Below are 22,226 nucleotides of genomic sequence, written 5' to 3' on the forward strand. Positions count from 1 at the left end.
TTTCATGATGAAAATGGTCTAACCATTTGTGTCAATGACATGTTTTTACCTAAAATTCCAGAAGTATCCTAAGTTGCACCTTACCAAAAATGTAAAACCATAGATGGCAAAATGAAAACTCCTGGTTTATTTGAAGTTGCCCTTATTAAAGACACCTATACAGTACTGTGTCCCCCTTTGTGCCATATTTCAACATTCCAGAGCAGCTTCAGGGTTGGGGGGGGCGCACACTGGGATGCTTTAAGTCAGGGGTCAGGGAACTTTTTTACTTTTTACCCCTCCCCCAAAATTTATATACGTTGATATTACCCCCCCCCCTTGGCTCTTGCCGTCCGCGGCCGACCCCTGCCCCGCCTCTGCGCTCGCCCGGGACTGTGGCCATCATCCAGGCAGCCAAGCTGGAGCTGCCACACCGCTGGGAAAGTGCGTCCTTGGTGAGGGGAGGCAGGCGCCGCAAGGCTGGCAGGTCCACCGGCCATGAGCTCAGGTGAGGCAGGGTGGGAAGGGGGCCTCCTCGCCAGCGCACCAGGCAGGTGGGCATGGGCAGGAAGGAGAGCCCCAGCCAGGTCTCTGCTGGGCAAAGAGTCCAGCTGGCTGGTACGCCGCCCTCCCCTCCCACTTTGGAGGCGAGGAGGACAGGCGGGTGCCCTGTGCAGTTTCTCGCCAGGGCTCGCTCTCCTCGTGATGGAACACCCACCTACACACAGCATCGTCAGAAATAAAATGCCTGGGGGTAAAATGCCTGCTGCGACAGTCCTCATTACCCCCAGGATTTTCATTTTTACCCCATTTGGGGTAATTTACCCTTGTTCCCTGACCACTGCTTTAAGTAAAGGAGGTAGGAAAATTCTGTTCCAAAAGAAGTCCTGGTGCAGTAACCAGGAACCAAACTTTTCTCTTTTTTTGGTATCTCATTTTCCCCCAAAGCATTTACAGTGGTGCTCCGCATAGCGAGGTTAATCCATTCCGGATTAACCTTCGCTATGTGAAATCTTCGCTAAGCGGGAAGTAAAAAGCCATTGGAACGCATTAAACTTCATTTAATGCGTTCCAAATCGGTCCTAAACTTCCCACTTAGAGAAGTTTCCTGGCCCCGGGCAGCCATTTTCGCGCCCTCGGCAAGCGAGGGGAGGGCGCGAAAACGCCATGCGGGGCCATTTCGGGTTGCCTGCGGCCGTTTTGAAGCCGCAAAACAGCTGTTTTGCGGCTTCAAAACGGACCCAAAATGGCCCCGTGCCGCGTTTTCGCGCCCTCCCCTCGCTTGCCGAGGGCGCGAAAACACCACACGGGGCCATTTCGGGTCATCCGGTGCCCATTTTGGAGCCGTCGAACGTGGCTCCAAAATGGCCGCCGGACTCCCCAATCGTCGCAATGCGAGTGCGGCGATTGGGTGCTCCGTATAGCGATCCCGAAAAAGGGGATCGCTATACGGATTCGTCGTTATACGGTGCACTCGCTAAGCGAGGCACCACTGTAATTTGTTTCATGGTTTTAGATGTCATGATCATGCAGCAGTTTCTTTAACAATACATCTTCAGAGACAATGAAAAAGCATGTTATCTTTTACGGTTCTTCCACATGCTACCTCAACTTCTATCTCTTTCATTAAGTCCTTGTCCCTTTGGCTATACTCAGATTTATCTGTTTTATTTCCTTCTTTGGCAAACACTTTTTCCACTCTGCTTCCTACTACTTCCGGATTAACCTTCGCTATGTGAAATCTTCGCTAAGCGGGAAGTAAAAAGCCATTGGAACGCATTAGTTGTTCTAATCAACTCTTTTCCTTTACCTCCCTCAAATCATACTACTTCCAGTGACATTAAGTAAAACATCTTCTACCTGTAAAAACATTCCAGAATGACAGTGTTTTCTGGACCATTTGAGTGAACGAAGATTAACATAAAGGATGCTTTACTTGAAATGGTAATTTCTTATTAAAAGCAATCTATTAAGGGGGAGACTTGTATCACCTGTAAGCTCACACACATCCTATGCACAGAAAGTTGCAAAAACTATGGAAATATGGACATAGGTGACTACATTCAATACTTTTACATCAGACAGACTGACTCTACACCAACGTACCCTCTAATTTTCAGCCCCACTGGGCAGGGCTCTGCCCCTCATGCATGCGACTCTGCCTCCTCCATGTGGGCTTCTGTTGCGACCACAGCCAAAGGGGCTGGAAACGATGGCTGTAGGTGTGCGGAAGAGGAGGAGCCCTGCGCAGAGGGAGTGGAGTCACACTCACTCACATAGCTGCACATTTTAGAGGGAACCTTGCTTTGGCACTATTATAGTTAAGAAATAATGTCACTAACTTTCTTTGGAAAAATGCTGAATATGGAAATGGTATTACTTTTTTAAAAAATCCTAATTTAGGGTTCATACAAGTTTACATGTTTGTCTTCCTTTTGAAATAATTATTATGCTTGTTTCCTCCTACAGACACATCCCACTGACTCTGAATGACCCTCAGATATAATATGATTTATTTTATTGCATGTTCCTGTTTTCCTATTTTAGTAATTTATTTGGTCCCAAAGAGGAAAGCAGATGTTATGATAATTTATTTTGGATAATTTTAATAGATAAATTGATGTGACCATTTGCTAGGAGTACAACTGAAGCACATATTGAAAATCTGTCTGGAATGTTTACTCCAAATGTGTAAATCAAATATAACAGTAATATGAAACAAATTGCTCGGCTAGTCTAATCACTTGAATAGTCAACATTAATTTGGGTGACATCTGCTGGGCAAATTACTAAATTTTTAAAGAATAAAGGGCAAACTTTCAAATATTTTAACCTATATATCATTATCCAATACTCATCACTTTTCAGGGGCCTGGGGGCCATGGGCCACACCATATCTGGAAATATTCAAAACAGACAAATAATTTTAAAAAAAACCCACTAGAAATGGTGAAGAAAGAACTGCTGCTCCTAGAAGTCACAAAAGTGTATTCTGGGGTCTCTGTGTGGGTCAGAGGTCACATTTTGCCCACCTGTTTCGTAATCCAACACGTACTTATATAATAATTAACGAACTCAGTAAACTCAGTAGCACTTGAGCAGATGTATATAGGATTGCACTGTTCAAGTGGCTTTACTGTATGTAGCTCAAGATGAAATATTATTAAGGCATCAGACTTGTTTCTATATCTACTGCAATTTTTATTTTTAATTGCAAGTATTAAAATGAATGCTTCTGGGAAACGCTGATAAAACCTTCTTATAACACAGCAAAAAGAAGAAATAGGCACACCACTATGAAACTTTAGAACATTGATGAAATTAGATTGCTTTTTCAATATCTTATGATTTAATAATGCTAGCATTACAAAATACAGAAAGAGAATTTTTTTTGAAAACAGAAAAGCAGATTGAAATTCATGGTGTTTGTGCTTTTTGCAGCAGGATTGTTACAGCACAGTGATGTTGCATCTAAGCAGCAGGGGTTTTTTGTTTCAATTTTTAGACAAATAAGCTGAAAAATTTAACCATTTTAGCCGAAGTCCCAATGAAATACCAGATTGAATCAATTGCTTAAGTTATGTTTAAGTTCCTTAAAACAAAGGAATCTACAGAATACAATTAAAAAAAGAGAGATCAATAAAGAAGTTTGAAACCTACCAATACTGGTAGCAGGTGTCATGCACAAAACTGACCCTGTGTGTCATGCAATGATAGGTGGAAAAAAAGTGAATAAAGGGAAGAAACAGGTTAGCTGTTTAGAGTTAACATTCAAAGTGAGATCCAAGCATCCCCAAGGATAAGCCAAAATGAGTTAAATATAACTTCAGAGAGGTCATTCATTGCTTCTCTGCCATTTTAAAGCATTTCTTTTTCATAACAGAAATCTTTATAAATACAAAATACAATGTGCACATGAATCCAAATCCATACAACAAATATCTCTTATCTTATTTCAGCAAAGAGAAATATCCCTTGAAACACAACTGCCCTAAAGGGTCCAGGAGGTCTAACAATGGTCTGTACAATGTTCTAGATTTTAAATGTCATCCAAAAGCTCCTATTAAGATCAGTGTGACAGTCCACAACATGTTTAGTACTGTGAACACATATGGAAGGAATCCACTATGTGCTCAGTGGAACTTCCTTCCGAACATGCATACCACTGGGTTGCTCAACCACCATTTATACACTTTGCTTCATACACTGATAAGATGAAACTGCTCTTTTTTGGAGGATATTTAAATACATGCTAAAAGGCAAATGGGCATGTTTTTAGATATTAAATTGCAAACCTAGGCATGGTATTTTCAGAAACAAGTCCCTCTCTCATGACTACGTTGCAACCTCAAAGTACTAGTATTCTGCTCTGGCAAGTCCATCAAGAGTGCTGTACCCTATAGCCTGTAAACCTGTCTGCTACTCAAAACAATCCAACTCACTTCCAGGTAAGTTTATGTATTATTTCTATTTCTATACTGCCCCATTTGTGTTATTATCAGTCTCTGGGTGGTTGCATGGATATCGTGCAAGGATTCTGCTGCCAGTGTGGATGTTGTCTCTCACCTGAGATACAGAATGGTATATTAATTAGGGGATTGAGCTATACATTCTAATGTCCTTTGGAATACCTATGGTGACTTCTCAACTTGGGGCAATATTAATGTACTTTGGACACATGCCTCTTTGCTAACTTAATTGTTTCCTTATTCCTAATAGAAAGAAAGAGAGAGAGAAAAAAGGAAACATGGACCATATAAATACAGTATTTTGGAATTGCAACATGCACTGTAGTTTTATAAACAACATTTTCCAAACCAAGCCAAACAAAACAAAACCCTTTTAATAACCCTGTTTAAATGTAAAACAGAACTAATAAAAGCATTACCTATCGTTAGTGATGAATGACCTTGTCATAAAGGAACACTTTCCAGTGTATGATTCAGTATTTTCTTTATTGTACTTAGATTTTTTAAAGCATTTGAAGAAACACATTTCTATTGTTTCTGAGATCATGGAACCATCAGGCACAAAAACTGAATTAATTGCACACTAGTTTATTCTGCAGTCCACAATCCATTTATTTTATTTTACACTGATTCTGGATGAATCAATCAGATGGCTCTAGCTCTTATACATAATGGATTGCAGCACCATTACTGTGCAGTGCCTATGAGACAGAATAAAAAAACCAAAAAGACACAAAGACAGAGGGAGAGCCAGCTACTCTAAAGTTTTCCACATGGGCCAGTTCTATCTTTAAAAATGTGTATTTCTCATAGTTCTTCCTATAAAAACAGCAATTCTTCCCATTTTCATCTGCTGAAATATAAATATTAAGTTCTTGCAAAAATTTTGTATTTATAAAGATAAAAACAGCAATTCTTCCCATTTTCATCTGCTGAAATATAAATATTAAGTTCTTGCAAAAATTTCTTTACACACACACCCCAACTTTTTCTCTCTTCTCTAATTTGGAATGGCTTCCCATTCAGTTTTTTATTTCTGATGCTGTGTTTCTCTAGGTGACTCCATAGATAACTATATTTCAGCCTAGAGCCTCCACACCCTCTACATAATCAAGGGTATCATGTGTATCAAGAAATATCCTTTGCTCCAAACATGGTTGACTCTGGAAAAGCAAGCAAGGGCATGGAGTCAAGTCAAGCCATACTGATGACTGGCTTGCTATTAGAGGTCTTTATCACATGCACAAGACAGCCTCAGGCACCAACCTTCCACTACTCAGCAACAATGGCTGACTGATGCGTCAGCATGCTGCCTGCTAATCCATAAAACAGGAGCAATAGCAAGAAGCAAATGATGACACATTCACCCAGTTCCCTTTGCTAGGGACTCACACATGCAAATATGGATGGAGGAAAATTTCTTTTGGTCTACATTTTTAAATTGGCCTATATCATACTTTTAAGTCTAATAACAGGATAAGAATAAACTTCTAGAGTCTGATATCTGTAATTGCCTGGGTAACGGTGAACAAACTGAAGCCTAATCTGGGAAGACAGAGGTGCTCCTGGTCAGCTGCAAAGCAGATCAGGGAACAGGATGGGATCACACTCTCCCTGAAAACTCAGGTTTGCAGCTTTGATTCCTGGATTTTGGCAGTGGCTAGGAGTGTATTTGCATATTTACAGCTGGTGAGTCTGCTGTGCCAGTTCCTCAGAATGTTTGACTTGGCTACAGTGACAAGTTATATCCGATTAGGATTACTGCAACATACTCTACATGGGACCACCTTTTCAAAGATGGTTCAAAATACAGCAGCAAGAACGCTGGTTACAGAAACCATACAACTGCCTTGTTACAAAAATTCCACTGACTGCTGGTCAATTTCTGGGCCCAATTCAAAGTACTGGCTGTATGCTAAAAAAGCTCAATATGGCTTGGAGTCATTATCTCCTCATATAACCTTCCCAGTGCTTGAGATCTTCAGGAGAGAGCCTTCTCTTGGTCTCACCAACATCACAGGCATGTTCTGTGGTAGGCTCAAGATAGCAGTTTGGTTGCTGGCTCCTGTCTTTGGAATGCCCTTCCTATGGAAATGCATCCTTCCTAATGAATACATTAGCGAAGATATGTACACAAATGTATAATGTTATGGGGAAAGGTGCATGAAATCACTGTGAATTTGTATCTGGCTGCGGAACTAGTGGCTGGCAGTTTGATTTCCCCACTGTGCCTCCAGAGAGAAGAGCCAGCCTGTATAAGCCTTGGACAAAGCCTCACAGCCCCTGGGCATCCACAGAAGAAGAGAATAGCAAGCCATTTTGGTGTATTCTCTACCTAGAAAACCCTGGAAACAATTGCCATAAGTCAGAATAGACTTGATAGCATGGAATTTTTAGTATTATTTAAAACAGCTGGAGAATGATAAGGAAACTCAGACTGTCATTTGAAGCTAACAGAGACTGGATATAGATTGATTTTGATATCCCTACTTCGAATAATGTCCAGACTGCAGGTGGCTAGAACTACATTACCAAATAAGGCAGTAATGTGAATTAGCAGAGAATAAAGCTGACTGTTTTAAATGGCTTTTAAGTTCTGTCTGCAATGAGGAGGAGCTTCTCTTTATACTTTCTAATATATGCCTCTGCAAAGAACCCAACCAAAAACATATTTTTCCTTACTTCGACTTTAGTTAGTGATAATGATCTTAAAAGAGTTCTTGTCTGACTGTAAGTTCTTTCACTGCCTCCTCACTAGAGAGTTCTATCACAGCTTCCCATACTGACGTGTCTTAAAATTGGTTCTAAGTGGTAGCCAACACAAGGACTTCCCTGGACTGACTTTTATGCTGACGCGAAGGTTATTCTTCTGGGGAAGAAACAGTGACAGCTCCCAGATCTGAATTTGCTGAGTTGCATTTCAGCTTATTACATAGGCTGGTGAGTGGTGGGGCCGCTAGGGGACATACAGTTGTGTTCAAAATTATTCAGCCCCCACTGAAATTGAATGTTTTGGCCATTTTGACATTGATTTTGATCATTCAGTCATCTTGCTTACATTTACATGAAAGAGGCACTTGTAGGTCAGAGAAATATAACCTTAAGTTTATAATGAAATAACCACAAATGTCTTTTCTGTGCTCACATCATTATTAGTTTTTATTCAACCCCCAAGTGACATTCAATCTTAGTACTTAGTACAACATCCTTTTACAGTTATAACAGCTTTTAAACGTGAAGCATAGCTTGACACAAGTGTCTTGCAGCGATCTACGGGTATCTTCGCCCATTCTTCATGGGCAAAAGCCTCCAGTTCAGTCAAATTCTTAGGCTTGCGAACTGCAACTGCTTTCTTTAAGTCCCACCAGAGGTTCTCAATCGGATTTAAGTCTGGTGACTGCGATGGCCACTCCAAAATGTTCCAGCCTTTCCTCTGCAACCATGCTCTAGTGGACTTGGAGGTATGCTTGGGATCATTGTCCTGTTGAAAGGTCCAACGTCTCCCAAGCCTCAGGTGTGTGACGGACTGCATCACATTTTCATCCAATATCTCCTGGTACTGAAGAGAATTCATGGTACCTTGTACACGCTGAAGCTTCCCTGTACCTGCAGAAGCAAAACAGCCCCAAAACATTATTGACCCTCCGCCATGCTTCACAGTAGGCAAGGTGTTCTTTTCGTCATATGCCTTGTTCTTCCTCCTCCAAACATAGCATTGATCCATGGGCCCAAACAGTTCTAATTTTGTTTCATCAGTCCACAGAACACTATCCCACAACTTTTGTGGTTTGCCCACATGACTTTTGGCATACTGCAGTCGACTCTTCTTATTCTTGGGAGACAGCAAGGGGGTGCGCCTGGGGGTTCTGACATGGAGACCTTCATTACGCAGTGTGCGCCTTATTGTCTGAGCTGAAACTTCTATACCCACATCTGACAAATCTTTTTTCAGTTCCTCAGCAGTCACATGGGGACTTTTCACCACTCTACGCTTTAGGTAGCGCACAGCAGTCGAAGTCAGCATCTTCTTTCTTCCACGACCAGGTAGCATTTCAACAGTGCCCTTTGCCTTGAATTTGCCAATGATGCTTCCTATGGTGTCTCTTGGTATGTTTAACTTCTTTGCAATCTTCTTATAGCCATTGCCCTTCCTGTGAAGACAAATCACCTCTTCTCTTGTCTTCCTGGACCATTCTCTTGACTTCATCATGTTTGTAACCACACCAGTAAATGTCTAGAAGGAGCTGAGTATCACAGTCATTTTAAAGCTGCCTAATTGGTGCTTATTATGCTTGATTGGTGCTCGGTGACATCCACAGGTGTTTTCAATACCTGATCGAAAACACCTGAATGAACCTCTCTTCTTCAGAGTGGTAGTCTTTAAGGGGTTGAATAATTGTGGCAATGAAGAAACCACAAAAGAAACATTTACTACTGTATTACATAAACAATTGATGTTATTTTAGTTGCATTTGGTTCTTTAAAACGTCCTTGTAGGATTTCATTCTGAATACAATTCCAAATGTACACTATAGTCCCTAAACCCCTTTACAGCATTGGGGGTTGAATAATTTTGAACACAACTGTATCAAGCCGATTCTGATTAAATTACATTGGTTACCAGTTGCTGCCCGAACCCAATTCAAAGTGCTTGTTTTGACATATAAAGCCCTAAACGGCTTGGGCCCTGAATACCTGAAGGACCGCCTCCTTCCATATGAACCTACCCGGCAGTTAAGATCTAACCAGGGGACCCTTTTGAAAGAGCCGTCCCTTAAGGAGGTAAGAGGGATGGTTTGCAGACAAAGGGCCTTTTTGGCAGCTGCCCCCCAGACTATGGAACGCCCTCCCGACTGAGATTCGTCTGGCGCCAACGCGGATGACATTTCGGCGCCAGGTCAAAACCTTCCTGTTCCAGAAGGCTTTTAATTGAAATAATATCAGCTGTGGGTCCTGATGGCAATTTTTAGAGTATATATTTTAATTGTTTTATCTTTTTTACTCTATTTTAATTGTTGTAAGCCGCTTAGAGACCTTTGGGTAGTGTGGGTGGCATATAAGTTAAATAAATAAATGAAATAGGAGTAACTTTGGGTTTATGTGTATAAATGAGAATAGCAAAGACCCACACAGATGAAAAAAAATCCTCCTGTCTATGTCTTAGTGGTCAGATTTGCTATTCTCTTATAGATTTGTCCTTAGGTGTTGGTACGTTTTCATACCTGTATCATAATGGAATTAAGTGGCAAATTTCTTTGTCCTTGGGCTCTTAAGAAAGACTACAAAAAGCTGATTCTTTCAAAATCCATATAAGTTACTATGGAAGATACCTCTGCAATTCAAACAAATACTATAGGATGAAACATACTGCACAGTAGATGGGTGCTATTAATTCAATCATGTTTCAAGATGCGTCATTTCATAAAGGCAGCTGGTAGAAACACCAGGCAAAGGGAGAACAGCCACAACTCCTTCATAGACTTCATTCTTACTTCTACTACTCACCCAACAATGTAATGTTAGGTAAAGAACTAAATTCAAAGAAAACATTTTCAAAAATGAAGAAAAAATAATCCTGGTTATGACAATATCTGATATATACACACGGCAGCAGTATATCTTAAACTATGCAGTATCCACCCCCCAGTGTAGATGTAATAATAAATTCTAGTTTGTTTTAAATGTGATGGAAAAGATTCAAACTCTCCCTTCTCCTCCACACTGGAGGAGTAAGGAAGATGGAGGGCTTCAGCTCACAGTGCAGTGCTACTCATCCAAAGTTTTGCACTATATCTGAGGGAGACCCAAGGTTTTGAGATTCTACACACATTATTCTCTCCATGTTATTAAACAGGTTGGTTCACATGAGTGTGCATACAAATCAGTGATATAATAAGAAACATGCTATGCAAAAAAACTGATAACCACGCACCTCTGCAATTTGTGCATAGGTATACTAAGCTGCAACTGAGATTTTCAGCCTCATTTACTTGCAACAAATGACAGATCAAAGGGTACATGTTCTGTGCATGTTATAGTTCTTACTAGCAGCATGAAATGCAAGTGCACTCTTTTGAATAAACATGAGAGAGGGTTCACACAACAACAGCACTGTAGCCATATATATGTTTTTCACTTTAGTTAGATTTTATTTTGTAAAATTAAACATATACCTGCTTCTCCTCCCCTCCTCTCCAAGAAGCAGCATGAGATCATCTACTTCCTCTTTTATTATCATTTCATCAATTTCGGTTAAATTCTGATTAGTCTAAACTCTGGTTCTGAAGTTCCTAGCAGAATTAATGGCAGTGGCCATCCTCTCTGCTCTGCTTAATCTGAGTGTTGTTGCTAGCATGATGTTCCGGTCAAGAGGAACACACAGACGTCAGTGACTAGTTTATTCACAAATATGTGCACCCATGATTTTTCTAGTCGTTGAGAGAACCAATGTGGTCTTCTGTAGTCGCATTTAATGCTACGTTGTTCATGCAAGGAGGTTGCTTAACAACTTCAGTAACATCTGCATTAACTCTACTGTAAAGATTCACAATGGATTTCTTATCTTCTTAACACTTATGTGGGGGGAAGAGGACTGCTGTAATATCCAATCAATTCCCTTCTAGGCACATGTACCATAAACTTCTGTATTTATTCTGTATTTGTGTAAGCTGTCCCTCTGTCTTTGATTCAACTGCAGAGAATTCCGAATCATGGCTAAAGGGGAGCATCTTATACACACATCCATGTCTCAAAAATGAATGGATAGTGGCAAGGGTGAATGGTCCTGTTCTTACTTTCCATATGACTCCTACTCACAGGGAATGAATGCCTGGAGAAGGCCCATGTATATGGCAAATGCAAACATCAGTTACTGCTCTTACCACATGGGGAGATATCAAAATATGGTGTTGTATAGAAACACAACACAAATGCTTCATAAAGTCTAATTTTCCACAATACATATCTTTATTTCCATTTTCCCTGTGTAGTATTGTGTATAAAGCTTTTGCAGTACAGTATATGTGTAGTGCATGGATAAAGCTTGCACCATGGCCTGTACCAACAGTATACAAAAGAAAGCTGACATTGCAGCAGTACAGGTTCCTCCCTCTGAATAAATCATGATACTATGATATAATATACTTCCATAAGTTATCTTAATTGCAAATTTCTTCTTTTCAAACAATGAAGAACATTTTTTGGCAAATTCTGAGGCAGCAAATGGCAAACGCTTTGGTGGTAAAAGGCTAAGAGATTTCCAAAAAGTTGTAACAGAAAATAAAAATAGCAGTCATTTTACAATCCACAGCTCTTGATGAAACAAATTTGTCAATTCACCCCTTCCATCTTTTTTAATTATGATGGCATGAATAAGATAGCTATGTCTCTAAAATTACTAAACAAGTAGTACAATGTACCAGACCTCCAGTGTGGAGTTTTGTTAACTGTCTCGTATAAGTACATATAGTTCTTGCCTATACTATTTTTGTCTGGAAAGTTATTATCACTTTAAATTTTAGAGCAGAAGGAGCTTGAATATGAGCAAGAAGATGCATGTGAAGAAGAAATATTACTCTGGCTGAGAAACTGAAAAATTAGTCATGCAAGATACACTTGAAGGACAGAGGTAGCAATTACAAGTACTTAATATACTCCTAGTGAATTTGAATAAGCCTGCTTTCTCCCTCTGGGTTTTTCTGAACTCTTAAAGCCCCTGTGTAGAACACACTTCAAACAGGTAAAAAGAGCTATATGGAAAAGAACTATGCTGTTTTATGAGAAGCTGCTGTGACACATATAAACAAGGACAACAATAAGCACTTCCTTGGACAGTCCATACTCAACACGCTTTGACAGCACTGACAATTATTTTTGTAATATTAATGTTCTTTGGGGTATTTAAAAAGAAACACGCACACAAATCCACTGCTAATATCCCACTTACGTTCTGTGCCACCAAAGATTTTACTGATTGCACAAATTAACAGCGATAAACACAGAAAGCTTTCTCTCCTCTGGAGAATGCTGCCATTATTTTTTGAAAACTCTAAGAAAGACATACCTGTTGGAATAAAAGCTGTGTGTTGCTGCAACTGTGCACTAGCAAGAGCCTGTTGGTAGTGCAAGAAACTGGGATTAAAAACAGCACTGGCACCATTGCTTTTCTCAAGTGCTTGTCTCTTTGGTAAAGGATGAAGTACACCAGGAGGAAAGGCCTGTAAAGGAAAGTATAGTTTTATGTAGTGAGGAAGAGAGAGCTCACAGCAACTTGATTTATTTTCAAATTAAATATTACATTTTTTAACATGTAAAAGATGCCTTGCCATGCACATTAGTTCAAAACAGCAACAGGGTCAAATGGATAGCATTTTTATTATTGATAATAAATGCATGGCACAATTAAACTAAAATTATAGCACCAAAGTAACTAAACTGAAGCAAAAACACAAAAAAAGCTTTTCAAGACAAAAGGGATTTTAAGGGAAACAAAAGGTTTCTTCACAAAGGACTAAAACAACAGGAGAAAAACAGCACTTGTACTTTATAAAATTTAAAATGGTGAATCTATATAAACACCTATATACTATTTTATATAGACTGTTAACTATATTAATTCATACAAAATTAGTGAGGTTTCTTTTTTCACTTCAACTTTAAATACATTCAAAAATGAAAACTTGTTAGGAAAAGAAGTTAAGCTGCTTTGCAATAATATATGTGAAACTGAGACTGCTAAATACTGAAGTTATTTTATGTAAAATTAATGAGATAGTTCAGTTAACATTAAAATTACAGTATTTGCATTTTGGAAAAGCTACATGCAAAGCAAAAGGTGAAAGGTCAAAGTACCAGGTCTACAGTTGCCTCGAGAGGTCGCTTCATTGCTTTGGCAGTCGACTGAGTCTTTTAATAACAGGCAGCGAGCACATGATGGCAGTGGGCCAATGGGATTCAAGCGAATTAACATACAGGTAAACAGCAAGCAGAGGTGCATCATGGGAACGGCATTGCATTGTGGATAGGTGAGAAGGAAAAAAATATTCTGAATGCAATATACAACATACAGAACACTAGGCATGCACAACAACAAAAATGTTTTGTTTTCTAAAGAGATGAATATTACATCTTGAATTAGTACTGAAGCAAAAAATGCATCTACTATACCTTAGTTAAAAGCATATAAAAGAGTAAAATATAGATGTTTGAAATTTAGGAAAGTTGAATAAAATAGCAGCTTGCAGACACCATTAAGCATTTATAAGCACCAATAAGCATTTACGCTACACAGGAAAGCATAGTTGTTTCTGGGGCAGAACATTTCTAAACCCAATTTTTGATATGTTAGTTATGCCATGTTAAAAAGCATAAATTAATTTTTCAACACTAACATTCAAAATCTAAAACACGGAAAAGATTTTTAAAAATAATCCAGTCTTCCCCAATGCCATGGTCTCCAGACATTGTTAGCTGTATCTCCATAATTCTGGACCTTTGGCCATGATGGCTAAGACTTATGAGAGCTGCCACCCAAAAAATCTGGAGGGCATCAGTTTGGGGATGCTTGATTTAACAAAATGGGCACATATGTAAACCTAAAGGATTTAATATTATCAGGAAAGGATCTTCCACAAGCAAAAGAGAAATACGAATATGATTTAATTTATTAACTTTTTTGGCTGTTTATTTAGTGGATGTTACTGAAGATCACTAACTTATCAAATTTAGTACATGGGGTTTGTGTTTTGTTTTGTCTGCTATGCTGGGAACAGCCTGGGCTTCTTCCAACGAACTTACTGCATTAAGTAGAGGAAAACACACATATTATTTTACATTAAATATTTTGATGATGATATTTTGGCTTCTTTGTCACACAATCTATATAAGGTTTTAATAAGCTGCAGAAAGTGGAGAAACATTGCTCACTTTGACCAGAACAGAAATTATAGTTGGAACACTACATTGTATAATATTTTTAAAATATTAGTGGAAGTAAAAAAAATCATTAAAAACTGGATTATAATCAGTTAGATATTTGGTCCATCTCAGTCATTAATATTTATTCCATCTAGTGATCAATTTCCAGAATCTCAGGCAGAGTTATTTCTCAGCCCTATTATCCATAGCATATTTATTTGGAGTTGCCAGGGATTGCATGCAAAGCATATGCTCTACCAACAAGCTATGGGCCCTCCATATTTTAGAGTAACAGATAAAGAGGGATAGCTTGACTTCATTCAGAAGGAGAAATAAAAAAATGGGGAGAGAGAAAACTTTTTCATGTGAGTTCTTCATAGCCAAATTGTTCCATGTATCTTAGATGTATTTACACATTCAGCACAATAGGTGTCTCTCAGGAGGTGTCCAAATTCATCGGCATCATAATTCCATGCTTACAACAAGAAGGTAGTCTGATCTTTGCAGTACTGTCAGCACACCGTGCTCTAAAGCAACTGGAACCACTGGCATATCATAGCCTAATACATACTAGTGGGGAAAAGGCTCCGGTGATACCAAGACCAATCACTTGAATGCCTCCAAACATCTAAGGCTGCAATTGTATCACTGCAAGCTGATCAACATTTTGCTTTAAGAGGCAATTCAAAAGGTTTTACAGTGGGGTCTCTACTTAAGAACTTAATCCGTATTGGAAGGTGGTTCTCAAGTTGAAAAGTTCTTATGTTGAATCTGCATTTCCCATAGGAACGCATTGAAAACCATTTAATCCGTGTCTGCTCTTTTCCATCCATAGAAACTACAGTGGAACCTCTACTTAAGAACTTAATCCATTTTGGAATGGTGTTCTTAAGTGGAAACGTTCTTAAGTTGAAGCAAAATTTCCCATAGGAATGGACTGAAAACCAATTAATCCGTTCTGGCTGTTTTTTTGTTATGTAGAGGTGTGTTCGTACATTGAAGCATTAGTTCCCATAGGAACTAATGCAAAGCTGGTTAATATGTACTCTACCACTAGGGGGAGAATTTTTTTTTTAACCTAAGATCACCTAAGGTTAAAAAAAGAGCAGGAAAGTTTTTTTTTCCTGTTCTTATCTTGGATTTCTGTTCTCAAGTAGAAGCAAAATTTAGCAAATGGAGCTGTTCTTAAGTTGGATTGTTCTTAAGTAGAGACGTTCTTAAGTAGAGACCCCACTGTACGTTGCTGTTTTGCACATAGACCTTCTTTTCTGAAAAACAATCCCTGTTGAAGACTGCCACCCCCCCCCCCAGATGCAGCCTCGCTGTTCTTTAAACTGCTCCAAGTTCAAATGTTTGTAGGAGCCCAGAGCATTTTAAAGGGAAAATGGCTGTTGGTGTTTGCAAATTGCCTCCCTCCTCCAGTGACTTCCAAAAACAACCTAAGAAACACATGGGTAGATTACGGTACTGAACAGGCTGGCTACCATATACCCAACATCATAATAGAACATAGGCCTCATAATGCCCCTTATTTACATTTATCTCTGTACACAATGCAAATCAAGTCAGTTCTTATTAAAGACTCTAGTCAGGTTATGTGCCTAATGCATGAGCAATACTTACATTTATCTACATTTACTATCACTACACTAGAATTTGAAAAGCACAGCATAAATATTTTAGGTTCATATTTTATTTCTATGAATATAAGGTGAGCTCAAAAAGATCCTGAGATCATTCAAATGAACACTGCACAAATACCATGATTCCCTCTTACATTTAGAACTTCTTTATATGGCTTGCTGTTAGTGACTTAACAAATCTGTATCCTTATCCACTTTTTCTTATCCTCTTTAGTATTTCTCTGTTTACACACAGCTTAAGGAGAGTGTTTCCCTGCAAGAATCAGACTTAATTCGTTTGTTTGAGTCATCATCTGCCATTATACTTCATGCACAGGCAACCTTTCCATGCTGCACTTGTTTTCTGATGACTGAGTGTAATGGGGTTGCCACAGTCAGCACCCTGAGCAGGCCATCTGATCTCACCTAATGCCTTTAGATGGCCTGCTGGACTTTAGGCAGACACTGGGAAAGTTTAGCAGCATCTCATATTTGGGTGCAGGCCAAGGAGATGCTGGAGACAGCAGCACCAGCACTAACAGGAATGCCAGCAGTGTCTTCACATGGTGTCAACTCAGCATCTGGGAGAGGGCCCAAGACACATTACAAACCTTCCCTGGAGGGGGCCAGAAGGCATGGATGTGAGCAAGGACTACTGACTGTTCTGTGATTCTTATTCCATCCATTCCAAGTGAAATCAACTGGGGACCACAGGGAGACTCAGCTGTCAGCTCATGAGGGGGGAGTAGTGGAGGGAACTCAGTCCCCTGAGGACAGGACTTGGAGGAAGAAGATTGTTGGTAAAGGAACCAGGCCTGTAAGCCCTATCTCTCTCTCAACAGAATTGCCCCAGCCTTCAGATGTGAAGCCAATGGATACCCACAGAGGTGAGGGGCCGGCCATCTACTGCCTTCAAGCAGGCAGTCACCATGAGCAAGTATTCAAAATTAGTTAGAATACTACAACACAGTGGTTCAATCATCAGTCCAAATGGAGACTGCAACCAAGAAACTGGAAAAAGACTCAAACTTGAAAGGGCAGCTATGAAGGAACTAGAAATAGACATGGGGACGAATATAAAAATGAACCAAGATATTCATTAAATATCCCTGATTCATCAGATATTCCTTGCTTTGTATTCTTGGGGTCCAGAGACCCCAAAGAATATGAAGCAATGGATATAACCCTTTTATATTCATCCCTTCATTCCCTATCTGCTTATGCCCCCGTGGATCAGCTGTTCCTTGGGGGCATATGCAGAAAGGGGTTTTCCTTTCAGTCGGCTTGCAAAAGCCTGCCCAAACGGAATCCAACCCCCAGGGCTGGGGGGTGGCTTGGTTCCCCTTTCCTCCTCTTCCTATGCCCGCATGGCATAAGAAGAGGAGGGAAGGGATCCCCCAGCCACTGCGAGATTGCTTTGATCCCTGCTTTCCCTCCTCTTCCTATGCCCCATGGGCTTAGCAAGAAAAAGGGAAAAGGGATCAAAGGGATCCCACACCGCTTTGATCCCTTTTCCTCTCCTCTTGCTAAGCCCCGTGGAACACAGCAGGAGAGAAAGGGGAAAAAATGACCTGATGAATGACAAATTGATTAGTTGTTCGTTGGGTCACTGGTGGGCAATTCGTGGTTTGTCAAGTTTGACCTCCCACGAACCAAGACAAAGCGCCTTCTTTAGAAATTAAGTAAATTAGATTTAGAAACACTCATCCAGCTGTTCGTGTGACATTCTTGATACTCAGAGAGGGCTGTGTGATTAAATTTGTAAGCATGGTAGTGTTTCCAGCTTTACTTCTAAAACTCAGGTCAGTGCAATGAGTTGCTTTTAGGAAAAGTCAAAAGCTCAGATGCACATGCAAAAATGCCTCCCATGTAGTTAAATAAGTTCTTGGGACTGTGTCAAGAAGTCAATACATGAAGCTACAGAACAACCTCAAAAATAAAATGTTCTTTTTTGCATTTTGCTATGAAGAAAAATGAAAGGTTCTTGACGTTACATCTTGATAGAGTGCTACTGTGGCATGATTAACAAAGGCTATTCAGGAAATCATTAAGTTCCAAAGATTCCAACAACCCATCGTCATTCAATTCCTGTTTAAAATTTCTCCCTAAAAAATCTTTGCTTTCATCAGAGGATTACATTATAACTAAGAAAAGCTGGAACATGTAACTGAAACCATGATGCAGAAGGGGAAAGGTTGCAGAGACAGAGCACATGAGACTCCAGGGCAGCAACTTGCAAGGTAAGAGGCAAACAGGACAGAAATGGCCACTGAAAAGTGACAGAAGAGCAATTTACGAGACAGAGGCAACTACGTCTGGAGCAAATGAGATTCCAGAGCAGGCATAGGCAAGATAGGAAGCAAAAAGAGTAGCAACAGCCAGAGCCAGGGACCACCTTTGGAGCAGAAAAAGAAAACTCTGTGGTCCTCTTCAATCCAAATTTTGGATTATGCTTTCAGTCAAGTACAGTATTATGGTTCTGATCCAATAATTACAGCTGGCTCAATGTCAGCTTCTTGGAGTCAGTGCCATACAACTAGATGTAAACATACCTCTGAGGATATCTGAATATGGGGGCAAGGTTCAGCTGCCCCAAATCAATTGCTACACCTCTTTCAAAGAACACCTCATAAGGAAGCAGGAGGAATGCTTGTGGGTCCCAAGTACATGGGTCACACCAGACAATGCACCCCACTTTCACAGTTCCATAATGCTGCCTGACCTTTTTCTTTTTCTTTTTTAAAGAATACTACTAGTAACTGAATCTGGCTTCAAATGGTTAAAAACCCACATGTGCTACCCCAATGCACTCTCTCCCCTCTCTTCTCCCTCCCCAATTCTTTCACACTGGTCTTTCTCTCTTTCAATCCTGGTACTCACTCAACTTGTATTTGTGTTGAATGGGCTAGAACCCTTTGTCTCCAGTGCAGTTTTTTTCTTCTTCCACACCACTCTGTCTTTCTCTTCAGTCTTTCTCTAATGTCTGCCTCCATCGTTGCTCACTCAATCTTCCTCTCTCTCATACCAATCCTCTTTGCGGCTTCCCAAATTCTAGTTCCCCAAATCCAGACACTTATTATTTGCACATTATGCAGATCACGTGCTGGGCCATGAAAGAACTGACCAGCAGGCCCACCAATTACTGTTCCCTAAAAGCACTCTTTTGGAAGTAATGTTATAGGTGGGAACAGAAGGATGGGTCTTCTTGTACCTTCTACTTATAATTCAGGGTTGCATCATCTGCAGGAATGTGCATTCGGGGATTTCTTGTCTTTACCATCCTTCTTCCTCACAAAACTCTTGTGCCTTTTAAGAACTTTCCTAGCTATTGGTATCCCACCAAATTTGGGATCCTGTTTGACACATCTCAGATTACCTGACTGTATCTATGTCTGGCCTCATGCCGGCACTAACCTGCAAAATGGCTCACAGTAAGGGTTACAGTGAAGATGACTGAGATGATATATGGAAATTGTATTTAAAAAAAAACCCACAACGAATTGGAAATAACATTTTCCACTTCTGGAAAAAAAAACTTCTGAAATGCTAATTACAGTATTAGTAATAACCATAATAGAGTATTACATAATAGTAGCAATGCAGAATTAAATGATGCCTTTCCAGAATACTCTTCCTCTGAAAAAAAAGGAACTGTTTTCAGAAACGAACCTAAGGAGTTACTGCCTTTGCACATGCACAAAAGCTTTGATAGAAAGTTACCACCTTTTAAAAAAAGAGAAAACTAAAAATGCAAACCTTTACAGTGGACCCTCTACTTACGGAATTAATCCGTATTGGAACGGTGGCTGCAGGTCGAAAAGTCTGTAAGTCGAGTCTCCATCGACCTACAATGCATTGAAAACTGATTAATCTCGTAACCGGCCGTTTTTGTTCCATTTTTGTTCCATTTTGGTTTTTTTTTTTCTGGTCTGTAGGTCAATTCTCTGGCTGCAAGTCGAACCTAAATTTTGCAGCCAGAGAAGTCTGTAACTCGAAAAGTCTGTAAGTCGAGCCGTCTGTAAGTCGAGGGTCCACTGTACATGACTACCTAAAAAAGAGAACCAATGAATCCAATGGAGTTCATTCCTGGATAAGGGATACAGGAGGCATCCACAATTAAGTATGGCCACTCTGCATTGAAGTGTATGTACCTATGCAGAGCAGAGCTCAATGGATCACTGTAGCATTTTAAATTTGTGAGGTACAAAGATTATGAGGTAAATCATCACCCTCTTAGAACTGCAGAGCTGAAAGGGACCCTACGGATCACTGGGCCCAGTCCCTGCCAGGAAGGCACAGTGAGGAATAAAAAAATCCCAAACTCTGGGCTCTACAGCCAGAGACCTAAGCTATCCAGCACAACTGCGAATCGATTCATTAGCTTAATAGATTGGTGGAAATCCAGCAGTACATCACAACCAGAGTAGAACCAAGGAATCAGTGGAGATTTGGCAAGTCAACACCAATGTAAGGTCCACTGCTTCAATGGGCTTACTCTGGGTGTGACATACTACTAGATTGCAGTCAATGAAAGACATTAGCCAGGTTGTTCCTGGAAAAACACAGTGGAATAGTTTTGCCTCATTTTACAAGGGACGTGGTGGCGCTGTGGGCTAAACCGCAGAAGCCTGTGCTGCAGGGTCAGAAGACCAAGCAGTCGTAAGATCGAATCCACGCGACGGAGTGAGCGCCCGTTGCTTGTCCCAGCTCCCGCCAACCTAGCGGTTCGAAAGCATGCAAATGCGAGTAGATAAATAGGTACCATCTCGGTGGGAAGGTAAACAGTGTTCCGTGTCTAAAATCACACTGGCCATGTGACCACGGAAAGATTGTCTTCGGACAAACGCTGGCTCTATGGCTTGAAGAGCGGGATGAGCGCCGCCCCCTAGAGTCGGACACGACTGGACAAAAAATTGTCGAGGGGAACCTTTACCTTTACCTTTACAAGCCTAGACATATCAGATATACCTGTGCTATACTGTACAGCTATACCAGTTTCATATAACTTTCGTTATCATTGATTCACCCTTAGAAGTCCTGGGAATTTGGTCCGGTGAAGCACTTACCATCTTGTGCTAGTGTGCTATATATAGTTCATTCTACCTAACTACAGTTGCTCCGAGTCTTGTTCTACACTACAGAATCAAACTCATTTAATCTTCAAGTACTCCCACCAAATTGCAAATACCAAAATTCCTTAGGAGGCAGCCATGAAAATTAAAGGGTTTTGAAAGCAATATAAACACATAGTGGAGATACACCGGTCACTCTCCTTTGCAATGAAAAGCGGCAATCCAGGCCAACTAAACAGGCGCCAGACGGCACGGAGAGAACTTAGATAAAGCTGTGCCAAGTAAGCAAGGTGACAACTGACCAACATTTTATTTCACCCTGGTTCGTCCTTCTCTACAGTCTCGGTGCTGATGGAGCCTTTCCCTCTCCTCACTCTCCTGTACCACTTCCCCATTTTGTAACAGAGAACAGGACGCTCTCATTGTCCCTCTCTAGACTGATAACAGAGAGGTGCATATATGTACACATATTCAGAGTAATGAACAAACCCAGACAGCTACACTGTACAAAAGAGAGAGAGTTGTGTTGTTCCAGGAGAAGTGAAATGGTGCCAGTGGTCCAAAGCTTCAATAGGCTGATTCTAGCCCCCCAAAAGTAAGATGCAAACAGTTGAACTAAAGCTCAAGGATTCCTGCTCTTGAAGAATCTCCTACTCTTGAGCACAGCATCCAGTGACTCAACCAGACACTAGATACTGCAAGCTAAAGGAAGACTGTAATGAATTAAAATGAATTTATACATTTTATGGAAAGGATCCTGAGAGGCACACCTTTAAGACTCCCTTGGTATGCAGATCATGTTTCAGGTATCTAGGTCTTAGGTGTCAGCAGAGGCAGGCAGAACACACACACATGCACACGCACACACACACACACACACACACACACATTTCAAAAACTATACAAAGTCAGGCACTTTTATCAGCAGATACATAAAGCAGAAATAAAATGACCTGAAATTCATTTGTACCCAAACCCACACTGAGTATCCCCCCCCCAAAAAAAAACACTGTGTAAGTCTCTGTTGCTAGCAGACTAGATTATCAAAACATCTAAATACCAGAGATCTTTAAACTCCTCACCCGGAGCCATTTTCAAAAACTGTGCCAGACAGGGGACTGTTAGGCCTTGAGCAACCTGAATTCCAAGAAGGTACCTATTGTGCTGAA

The 22,226-nt window shown here is 40.4% G+C and overlaps 1 protein-coding gene across 18 annotated transcripts in view; it reads right to left on the reverse strand.

The window, feature by feature from the left end:
* MBNL2 (muscleblind like splicing regulator 2) overlaps positions 1-22,226 on the reverse strand; it is a 118,085-nt gene that overhangs the window by 24,149 nt on the left and 71,710 nt on the right. For 5 of the 18 annotated variants that reach the window (XM_020783530.3, XM_020783538.3, XM_020783532.3 and 2 more), the window contains 3 exons: positions 13,299-13,352; positions 12,511-12,664; positions 3,640-3,675 (listed from right to left, as the gene is read on the reverse strand). In XM_020783530.3, the coding sequence (XP_020639189.2) occupies positions 3,640-3,675; positions 12,511-12,664; positions 13,299-13,352 (244 nt within the window). The remainder of the gene's footprint in view (positions 1-3,639; positions 3,676-12,510; positions 12,665-13,298; positions 13,353-22,226) is intronic. The other 13 variants (XM_020783537.3, XM_078390811.1, XM_078390812.1 and 10 more) reach the window with 5 other exon arrangements.

The sequence above is a fragment of the Pogona vitticeps genome, chromosome 3 (assembly GCF_051106095.1).
Source record: "Pogona vitticeps strain Pit_001003342236 chromosome 3, PviZW2.1, whole genome shotgun sequence".
Taxonomy (NCBI): domain Eukaryota; kingdom Metazoa; phylum Chordata; class Lepidosauria; order Squamata; family Agamidae; genus Pogona; species Pogona vitticeps.